The sequence below is a fragment of the Mercurialis annua genome, linkage group LG5 (assembly GCF_937616625.2).
Source record: "Mercurialis annua linkage group LG5, ddMerAnnu1.2, whole genome shotgun sequence".
NCBI lineage: Eukaryota > Viridiplantae > Streptophyta > Magnoliopsida > Malpighiales > Euphorbiaceae > Mercurialis > Mercurialis annua.
The window spans coordinates 47,056,466-47,067,497 of record NC_065574.1 but is presented as its reverse complement, the minus strand read 5'-3'; the positions used below and the strand labels follow the sequence as shown (position 1 = coordinate 47,067,497).

The 11,032-nt window shown below is 34.7% G+C and overlaps 2 protein-coding genes and 1 long non-coding RNA gene across 6 annotated transcripts; 2 read left to right on the top strand and 1 right to left on the bottom strand.

Annotated features, from left to right (window-relative positions):
- Nucleotides 1-521: 521 nt before the first annotated feature.
- On the bottom strand, nt 522-9,628 carry LOC126682904 (pentatricopeptide repeat-containing protein At1g31790). 4 transcript variants are annotated; one of them, XM_050378668.2, is made up of 4 exons: nt 8,243-9,628; nt 5,602-5,717; nt 4,461-4,570; nt 522-2,201 (listed from the first exon to the last, which is right to left on the bottom strand). In XM_050378668.2, exon 1 carries the CDS (start codon nt 9,573-9,575, stop codon nt 8,334-8,336), a length of 1,242 nt encoding a protein of 413 aa, XP_050234625.1. In that variant the 5' UTR covers nt 9,576-9,628; the 3' UTR covers nt 522-2,201; nt 4,461-4,570; nt 5,602-5,717; nt 8,243-8,333. The 4 variants fall into 4 exon arrangements, with proteins under 4 accessions (XP_050234625.1, XP_050234626.1, XP_050234628.1 ...); XM_050378669.2 differs by having other exon boundaries at nt 1,540-1,965; XM_050378671.2 differs by having other exon boundaries at nt 1,540-1,959.
- On the top strand, nt 1,732-3,730 carry LOC126681964 (extensin-like). Its single transcript, XM_050377519.1, has 4 exons — nt 1,732-1,765; nt 1,882-2,030; nt 2,475-2,867; nt 2,958-3,730. The coding sequence occupies exons 1-4, from the start codon at nt 1,732-1,734 to the stop codon at nt 3,624-3,626; spliced, it is 1,245 nt and encodes a 414-aa protein (XP_050233476.1). The 3' UTR covers nt 3,627-3,730.
- Nucleotides 9,629-10,216: 588 nt separating the features above from the next.
- On the top strand, nt 10,217-11,032 carry LOC126682866 (uncharacterized). The gene is made up of 2 exons (XR_007641536.2): nt 10,217-10,737; nt 10,866-11,032. It is a non-coding gene; the product is annotated as an uncharacterized LOC126682866 (long non-coding RNA).

The window sequence follows — 11,032 nt, the reverse complement described above, 5'->3', positions numbered from 1 at the left end:
TTTGAATGGCTCATTTAGGCCACTAATGTTTTTCATAAGAATTTTTTGACATACCCATAAAAGGGTAAAATATTTTCAAAAATACATGGTCAATTTTTTTTTTTTGAAAAACACAGTTTGTACTTTTTTTTGCAAAAATACCTTTTTATTCTCAAAAATACAGTTTGGTAACCAACAGTACACTAACAGGTTACCAACAGTAATATTAAAAAAAGTTACATGTTAAATGAACAAATCAGGGTTATTAAAAATTTACTAGGGATTCCTCTCAAAAAAAAAATTACTAGTGATATATTAACTATTAGTTTATAAATGGTTTACTCACGGCTTAATAACGGTATATTAAAAATAAATTTATTGAATACACAATTCACAATTCAAGTTTACCAACGGTTTACTACCAATTTATTAATGATACATTCAAAATAAATTTTATTATAAGGTTAGCAGGTTTACTAACAGCATACTAAATATAAATTTATTGGTATACAATTAGTAAATCATTGGTTAACCAACACCAATCTACACCTATAAAATAAACCAAACAAATTTACATCATTGCCACAAGAAAATAAATCTTTTCTTTTTTGCATCAGTTTCTATTTTCCCTTCCAATTTATACAATTTCATTATTGATTCTGGTCATAACAATCACCCGCGTGTTTTTCTTCACCCACATAAACCTTGTACACTAACCAGAAGCCCGAGACTGTTATACTTTCGTACCCAAAAAGGACCGCAACACCAAATAGGATTAGTACGAGTCGGCTACATCAGGCAATCAAACATCTCAAATGCAACGAGATTAATCGTCAGCCGTGTGATGTGTTCCATCGTCTTCACCCACCTAAACCTTGACATCGCTGGAAAAATCGATGCCCTCTCAAACCTCCTTGGTTTTATCGTCGCGGCCTCTAAGAGATGAGTCACCAGCCTTTCTTCTAATTGGATCCTCTTTCTTCTTTTCCTCTCCACCGGCAACAGAAGAACCACCGTCCAATCACACCCGCGCCACCACCCATTGCCGCTTTCTTTAAAATTGAATGTGATTTTGAAAATCTAGAGTTTGTTAATTTGTGAGTTAGAAAAATAAGCACAAATATCTTACGTTTAATAGCTAGATTGGAAACCGTATTTTTAAAAAGTAAAAAGATATTTATCAAAGAAAAAAAAAAGAATGACCCGTAATTTTTGCAAGATGGAATGTTGTCTCGAATATGTGGGGATAAAATCACCTATTCCCATATTAAATGTAAAAAAATCTTTACATATAGTGTAAATTTATGTCTTAAGCCCATTTTATTTTGTGAAGCCCAAAATAAAAAGCCCAATTTAAATAAAAGATCTTAAAGTTGAATACAAGAGCTGTAATTATTAACTCAATTTTAAAATTAGAGTTGGAAATTATCAAATAAAATTGACTAAACTCATCATGAAGTTCTTGTACAATTACTTTTTATTTCACTTGATGCTTAATAAACTTTTTACACTTAAGTAAATTTTAACTATCTATTTTGTACATATATTATACTTTTAAGCATAGAAACATAGTTGTTTTATGCAATTAAAAAGATAATGTTTTTTTTTAGTTTCATCCACAAACGGATCATAAGTATACAAACTAAATAGTTAAAGGACCACTTAAATATAAAAAAATTGTTAAGGATCAAGTGAAACAAAAGCTAATAGTATAAGGACTTTATAATAAATTTACCCAAAAAAATTTAAAAAATGGGGGTGATTGACATTGCTGTTGATATGCACGGTCTCTTTTTTTTTTGTCAAAGATGATAATCGACTCTTAGAGTCTCAATTGTTAGTTGTTAGTTACCAATGCATAGTTCGAACCCACAACCTCTCGACGCATTTAGAGATGCTTAGCCATTCAAGCTAAGCCCACATTGGCATATGTACGGCATCGCCGTCCGAACTATTTGCTTCTTCATTTTGTGGAACTCACTGCCACTAACGACAAAAGGTTTATTAATATTAGTGAGATCCACAATTCCACATCCACTACTTGTATCAAAGTTGTTATCTTCATATACTTCATTCTCCCTAGGATGTTCTACCACACTTCTTAATGCATTTATATAAAATAAGAGGAATAGCTAAGTAACACACTCACAAAGGTTGAATTGCATGCAGTACTTTTAGTACTTATGTAACTATTTTGTTCCTAGTTTTGCCAAGTTCACCTTCTGAATAGGATCACTTTTTACAGAGACAGAAATATCACAAAATATCAAGTGGGGTCACTTGCAAAACTAAGTCACTAATAGAAGTGATGCAATTGCATAAAGAAGCAGAAAAGGAAAGTGATTAGAAACCAGATATTCTGTTAAGAAGACCTCAAATAAATGATTATGCAATAAGGGTACAGAGACAGAACAAGTAATTGGGGTTTTTGATATTTGGGTGCCTCAAAGGCACCCAAAAATCCAATATAGTGCCTCTTCTGGAATTAATTCCAGAAGAGTGCCTGGGACCACGTGATCGCCCTTCAGAGAGACGCGCGTGCGTCTAGGATTGGGACTGCTGCACGCAGTTCTCAATTAGCTTACGGAGAGGAGCGCCGTGACGTCACACTGCCCCCACCAGAGCCAGCAGTTCCGGCTTACGTACTACCTCCTCTTCCTCCCCTGACCATCGATCTAGCTCACATCAGGGGAGCGCGTAGACGGCAGCCTAGAGTCGCCCCGCCTCGCGAGCGCCCGGCAGACCCTATCCCCCCACCGGTCTACTTCCACTTCGATCCTACAGCCACTACAGACAGACGGGGGGAGTACTATGGCCCGACTCAGTACTACGGTTCCACTTCCACTTCAGCATCACAGCCTCCGTGGCATCAGACCTATTTCCCACAGGTTTCATGTCATTTATAATTTAATTTATTGCTTTTTAACTCGTAGTTAAATATATATTTTAAATGTTGCGTTTTTAACTTTGTATTTCAGGGACCCCAGGTATCATCGTATCAGGTCCCGCCTTCGTCGATGCCGTTTTTTGAGCCGTCGTACGGACATACAGCATATACCACTTCTTTGGGCACACCACCGGCGTCTCAGTTCCAGCAGGCCACACCGACGGCGTCTCAGTTCCGGCAGGCCACACCACCGGCGTCTCCGTTTCAGCAGACCACACCACCGCCGTTTGCTGCATCAGATCAGTATTACCGTCCAGCGCCATATACAGATGCTCAGCCGTTCACGTCTTTCGATCAGTGTTACCGTCCCACGATGCCTTCGGATGATCAGCCGTCGACGTCACATTCGCGGCCATCTTCTTCTCACCAGGCCCAGGATCCATCACAGCTACATTTTACACTATCAGAGTCATGGTTATTCGGTCCGGAGATCGGTTCAGAGGCGTACGAGGAGCTTTTATCACGACCGGATCTCACACCTCCATCTTTTAGACTTCTACCGCCCACACAGGAGGAGACCGGTACTGCACCACCAGCAGCAGACGTTCAGCATTCAGCTCAGGACGAGGACGCATCCGACAGCGGCGAGAGCCCTCCGGTACCCAGACAGTTTCACTCGATCACAGACAGCTCGCGGCACCGACGAGAGACTCACGGTTTGAGGGTACAGAGACCGAGGACTCGTAGATATGAGGATTAGATTTCATATTTTTCTTTATTTATCGATTTTTGTATTTTAGTATATGTTGTATGTTTACTATATTATGTATATTATATTCGTGTGTTATAATTGTTATTTTGTTATCAGTGTCTGTTATAATCATTAGTTAAATAAAATAAATATTTATATCGTCTGTTAAATTTTGTCGTTTATTTCTAAGCGTTTGTTAAATTCAGTATCGTCTGTTAAAATCATTAGTCAATATCGTCTGTTAAAATCATTAGTTAAATAAAATAAAATTATTTTATATTAATTTTTAGTTTATAATTATTTAAACAATTTTTTATTTTTAAAAATTTAATAATCAGCAATGATTGGGCATTTTAGTGCCCAATCATTGCTGCCCCAATGATTGGGGAGACAAAACTGTCTCCCCAATCATTGGGGAAGCATGTTCCGCATTCCTAGAATGCGGAACATGCATTAATCACCTGATTATATATTAATCAGGTGATTAATGTGGTCCGCATTCTAGGAATGCGGACCACCACGTGGTCCGCATTCCTAGAATGCGGACCACGTGGTCCCAGGCACTCTTCTGGAATTAATTCCAGAAGAGGCACTATATTGGATTTTTGGGTGCCTTTGAGGCACCCAAATATCAAAAACCCAAGTAATTGAGACTCGTATTATGTAGAATTCAGTCCACTGACAGAACAAGCAAAAATCCATTTGTAAGTGTACAAATAACTAGTCATCATTTGATATCTACTTCAGCGGCAAATCAATCAACAAATTAAGGTTTTTAAATAAGTAACTTTAATATTAAAACTTTGACAGATAATTAAATTAGTATGAGGATGCAGAACTTACCTTTTTAATATATTAGATAGTCGAACTCCACCACCACCACCTACCAGTGTCATCACCCGAATCATCATCGTCATCATCCAGCTCCACCAAGTCATTTGCCACTGTGCAGTCTGCAGAAAAATCCTGCTGCATTTAGTAGACTTCTATTTGCATGATTTGCACATACATAGAATTATTATTTTTTAACTGGCTCAACCGGTGGTTCATTCGGTTGAACTGGTGGCCATTGTGTCACCAGTCCGGTTTTTAAAACACCGACTATGACTAGTCTTACCTTTGTAACAAAATTGAGATTATGTTTACGAATTGTTATTGTCGAAATTGATATGCAAAGCGGGACAAATTACATAGTAGGATATTCTTTACAAATTAATTTGTCAAACAAATAATACAAAAATAGTAAATAATAGGGTTAATTGCAAATTAATACACAAACTTTACCCTAATTTGCAATTACAACACGAACTTTAAAACTTGGCAAATTGGTACACCGATTTTCATTTTTTGGCGAATTGATACACCAAACTGGAAAAACACTAACGTGGACCTTGTCATATACAGCCAAGTGTTGTTGTAAGATTGGTCGGTGTACTAATTTGCCAAAAAATTAAAAGTTGGTGTATTAAGTTGCCAAGTTTCAAAGTTCGTGTTGTAATTGCAAATTAGGGTAAAGTTCGTGTATTAATTTGCAATTAACCCTAAATAATATTATAAATTTATATGATTCGGCAATGAAATTGAGGTCATTCATTAATTACTTATAAAAGAAATTCAAAATATGTGGAAAAACACTCCATAAATAAAATTTGAAAATATTTTTAAAACATAATACTAATAATTAGCACAAATCTAAATAAAAAATAATCCAAAAGAGATAGAAACGTGTCAATTAAAGGTACCTCATATATCACACATTATGTTCTGAAATTCTAATTCTCTATCAGTATATAGTATTGGCATACATTGTAAATAATATTTGGTCACAACAAAAATAAAAAAAAAATCTAATTTGAACTATAGTTTCAATTCTATTTAAAATTTACTTGTCAAAAGATCTCTCATAATAAAAGTTATATTAATTTCAAATATTTCCTAAATCAATCAGAATTTCAAAGATATATTTTGAATACTTATAACTTACCGATAATTATCTCAGCCACATGACCATTTTACGGAAAAGTATTTGATTCCACCCGAACATGTTGGCAGTGGCGTGGACACGTTTGCAACACTTTCCAGTTCCCACCATCATCCCACCTGGCACCAGTGCACTAGAATTAGCAAAATTATTCTTCAACAAAGTTTCACTAGAAGAGACATCAAAACAAAAAATACTTAACAAAATAGTATAGTTATTAAAGAAAAGGAAAAGAAACAGAATACACCTTGCAATCAAATACTCAGAATCTCAGTACAAAAAGCCCTACAAAAACTAGCCAAGTTATAGTAATTATCCTTATTCTACAAGAATTATGAAAGATGGAGAACAATAAGACTGCCAACAAAGAAAATATATAAAGAAAAATGGGTTTTTGCTTGATTTGTGTCTACGGGGCCTTTCAAATTACAAATTTGTGCCTGTTTCAAAATAATTCCCAATTTAGTGCCTCGGACCACGCAATCCGCGATATAAAATCGCGGATTGCATGGTGATCCGCAATTTTAAATGGCGGATGGGGTTAACCAGAATTTAACCCCTGTTTAGTGCAATCCGCGATTGTACATTGCGGATTGGTTGCAAAATTATAACAGAAATTATCCTTGGTTTGGTGGTATATTGACTTGCTATCTATTTTGCCTTGAAAGTTGAAAGGGTCATAGGTTCAAATCCACTTGATAACAAATTAATAACCATTTATTTTTTTAGTCTTGTTTTTTTAATAATAACTAAAAGTTATACTTGCTATTGTATTAATCACTTTTTTTCTGATAAAAATTAAAACTAACTGTTTTTCACTTTCTTTAAAAGATTATAAAAAATCAAATTAAATTTATTTTACGGTCCTAATTTTAAATTAAAAAATACACAATTTATTAATTTTAATTTAGTTTATGCCCTAATCTAATCTCAATTTAATTGATGTTTCTATATAATTGATATAAAATTGAAAAAATTAATATTGGACATTTAAAATCAATTTGATGTTTTTCTAAAATTGATATAAAATTATAAAATTAATTTTTGACATCTAAATTCAATTTGATGCTTTTATAAAATTGATAGAAAATTATAAATTTAATATTTGACATTTAAAATCAATTACAATTTGATGTTTTTTAAAAATTAATTTTTAATTTAAAATTAGGACCGTAAAATGAATTTTGTTTGATTTTTATAATTTTTTTTCTTTAATTAAAAAATTATTAATATAACATAAATAGTTTTTATTTATATATTACTTAAAAAAATGAAAAATAGTTAGTTTTAGCTTTCATTAGGGAAAAAAACGTAATTAATACAAAAGCAAGTATTTTAGCTTTTATTAAAAAAAAGAGATTAAAAAAATAAATGATTGTTAATTTGTTATATAGTGGACTCGAACTTGTGACCCTTTCAAGACAAAAAACCATTCAAGGCATTCTACCACCAAACCAACTACAGTTTCAATGACTTTCTGCAACTGTTTTTATTTACAAACAATCCGCAATATACAATTGCGGATTGCTATCGACTATGTTGATTAACAAAATAATCAACATAATTAACCCCATCCGCGATTTAAAATCGCGGATCACCATGCAATCCGCGATTTTATATCGCGGATTGCGTGGTCCCAGGCACTAAATTGGGAATTATTTTGAAATAGGCACAAATTGGTAATTTAAAAAGTCCCATAGGCACAGATCAAGCAAAAACCCAAGAAAAATTAGAAGAGTTCCAAAGTAGAAAACTCAAAGTATGTTTTCTGAATGCGAAGATCCAAATTTTTTAAAAATCATTAAAAGCACGGTAAATAGGAAATTTACAAGGTCAATCCAAATCAGCAAGATTGAGTATTATTCAAAATACTATTTTTTTCCTAATCTTCGGAAGTAAAGTGGCACACTGACATGCCTCAAAGACCATGTTTGGTTCATGAAATGTTCTATTTACTTTTTAAGAGGAGTGTTTATTCCACAAAATCATGGAATAGCAATTCTATAGAATAGCTATTCTATAAACCAAAGTAAAGAATAGTCATTTTATGCGGAACATATATTCCATTCTGTACCTGTTCCATCAACCAAATATGGCCAAAGTTCTAAGCAATTTGCCTATTATTTAGTTGGATGCACAAAAAGTAGAATATAATGGGGTTCAAATTTGGCACATATCTGTTAATCTAAAACATTATCCTCGTTTAATGGTTTTCTTTCTTTTAATCCTTTTCTAATCATTAGGCAGCATTAAGAAACCCATTTACATCCCAATTACAATTTCAAATTATTAGCACTATTGTAAAATATGCTTCTTTTATTCATTAATGTATTTTCGGAGTACTAAATGAATGCGATGACTACAAATACAAAGGGACAGAAAAGGCAATCTAGATATGATCAAAATATTCTCTCATTGTTGAAACATATATAAATCTCTAGAAAATGAGCTAACTACTTCAATGTATGTGCACATAAAACTCTACAAGGAGTCCAGGACCATTCAGTACTCAGACATATACATAATAGCTATAAAATCTCATAAATGTTTCTGGTCCTTTAAACTCTCAGGGTACATATTAACAGGATCAATATTTTCATTTGTTCAACTGAAACAATACAAATAAAATAGGGTGAGCAGTTACCTCTTTATCATCTGATGTATCGAAAGCAGCCATGTAAGGATGAAAAAACAGCAGGAAGTGACACCAATTGCTTGCAACTATTTTAACTACGCTAGTTCTGCTCCCACAATTCATTAGCACAGCCAATCTTAACATGATTGATTAGTGATTCCTTGACATGTATTTGAGCAGCTTCCATCTCATACATAAGTTTAATTGCCTCAATAAACAACCCACTCCGAACATAAGCCATAAGTAACGCATTCCAACATGCAGTATTTGTTTTGTCATTGATCAATTCAAAAACCAATTTTGCATCCCGAATTAATCCACACTTCCCATACATGTCAACTAATCCACACTGCACAAAAGTGTTCGTATACAGCCCAAGCTTCAGAGCAAAGGCATGAACTTGCTTACCACAGTTTCCACCATCATCCATCCGAGCACACGCCCTTAATACACTAGAAAATGTAAAACTATTCCTCTCAATTCCCGCGTTCCCCATCTCCTCAAAATCCTTTATCACCTCACAGAAAAGTCCATTTCTACAACTGTTCACTATCTTAGCAGTCCAAGTGACAGTATTATGACAATGAAGCTTATTAAACACAGAATTCGCACTCTCTAAACACCCGAATTTACCATAGAATTCCATAAGCGAAACATAAACCAAAAACTCATCTGTAACACCTAACTTTAATAACAATCCATGTAACTGCCTTCCAAACTCCATTTCCCTACTATTCACACAAGCATTAATAACACTAACCACAACAATTACCCAAACAGGGGACCTAAACATAAAATCACAAACATTACCTTCCACTAACATATCAACAAAAACACTAAGACCCAATTCATATCTCTCGATATTAAAGCAGCCCACGATAATAATAGCCGCAGAAACAAAATCTTTCCTCCGCGGCATTTTATCGAACAGGTTAAGTGCAATGTCCATTTGCCCACATGAGATGTGCATTAAAAGCAGGCGATGGAGCAGAGGTGAGTTGAGTTGGAAGTTGGTCTGGTTGCTGAGGTGAGAGTGCAAATGGAGAGCTTCAGAGGGGTCGGATTTGAGTGTGCATTCTTTGATAAGTGAAGTATAGATGTCGGATGGTACTGGGAGTTTTAGGCAGTCCATTAACCTCAAAATGTCTGAGCTTGAGTTATTATTTTTCTTTGGGGTGCAATGGTTTATGGGGTTACTGGTAGTGGTGTGTGGATTTGGGGTTCGAAGAGGTGGTAGTTTTATGTGAATTGGTGCATTTTTGGTGGTGTTTTGAGTGGTGTGATTGAAATTTATGCTGTGCTTTGGTCCTAAAGAGGATAACTTGGTGGAATTTGAAGTCATTTTTCTTAGATACAGACACCCCTGTTCTTTGTTGGCTGATGGCTATATAAGTGTACTGCTATTAACAAATTTTACACCAGATACCTCTTCTACCATCTAAATTCTTAAAAGTTCTCTAAAAAAAACTGACTTAAGTGGCAATTTGCCCCCCAACTTTTAAGCACTGGGCAATTAACACATAAATTAACTTTATGGGCAAATTAGTCATGAACTTGTATATTATGGGCAATTCGCCCCATTTTAAAAAATTAGCTTAAAATTTTATGGGGCAAATTGCCAATTTAGGGACAAATAATTTACAAGTTTATGGGGAAAATTGCCAAAATGGGGCTAATTGTCCATAATATGCAAGTTTATGACTAATTTGCCCACAAAGTAAATGCATTCATGAAAATTGTAAATATTAATCATTTTTAATTTTTGGCTAATCCTCTGAAAAAACCCCCACCTTTCAATCTCCCTTCGTTTGCACCCTCACCTTTTAAAATCCCCAATTTTACCCCAATTTCAATCTTTCATTTTCAATTGCACTCTTAAATTATTAAATTGACCTCTTTTCACTGGAAAAAGTTCAAATCAATACTTTACATTTCAAATAAATATTCTAAATAATACCCAATGTTAAAATATAAACAAAAAAATCACTTTAACCATTAAAACCCTAAAACCATTAAAACTATTAGCTTCTTCTCCATTCTCAAACTCCAGTCACCATTTTCTTCCTCATCCATCTAAGTATCGCGGATGACATCACCATCTTCTCCACTCACCCAACAACCGCCGGCATCATCATCTTCATCTTACCAGCGTCGCCTCCTTGCCCACACCTATTTGTCCTTGCCGTCGCCATCACCCCCAGCTGCATCTAGCAACAAAACCGCCGCCAATAGCAACAACAGTCATGACGGGTTGAACCACGTCTTCTAGTAGCAGCAGCGGTGGCCACCGTCGTCCTCCAGGAGAAATAATCGCCAGTCGTCTTTCAGCAACAACAACAAAAACAGCTGATCCATCCCCAAAGCTGCCTTCTCGTTTTCTCCAGCGACGAATGATTGATGCAGCGGTGGAGGAAGATTGATGCAGCGGTGATAGAAGATTGTCCCTTCTATGTAGGGAAAAGGAACAAAAATTAATTTACTGGGTTTCGATTTTGATTATGCTGGTAATTATAACAATTAATTTTTGGTATTTGGGTTTGTGATTTTTGGTGTGTTTTATGATTTGAATGAATATAAATTACTGAGTTTGGGCATGTTTGTGTTTTTGTGTATTTGAACGTGTCTTTGTTAGTTGATAGTGGTGGTAATGATTGGGCGGCGACGGTGATGATGTGGGCGGCAGTGGTGACGATGGGCGGCAAGAAATTGACAAGAGGAATGAAGAAGATAATGTAAATTTGTAATAATTAAAATTTGTATTAGAAAAATTAAGATTAATTAGATTTAATTTTTAGAGAA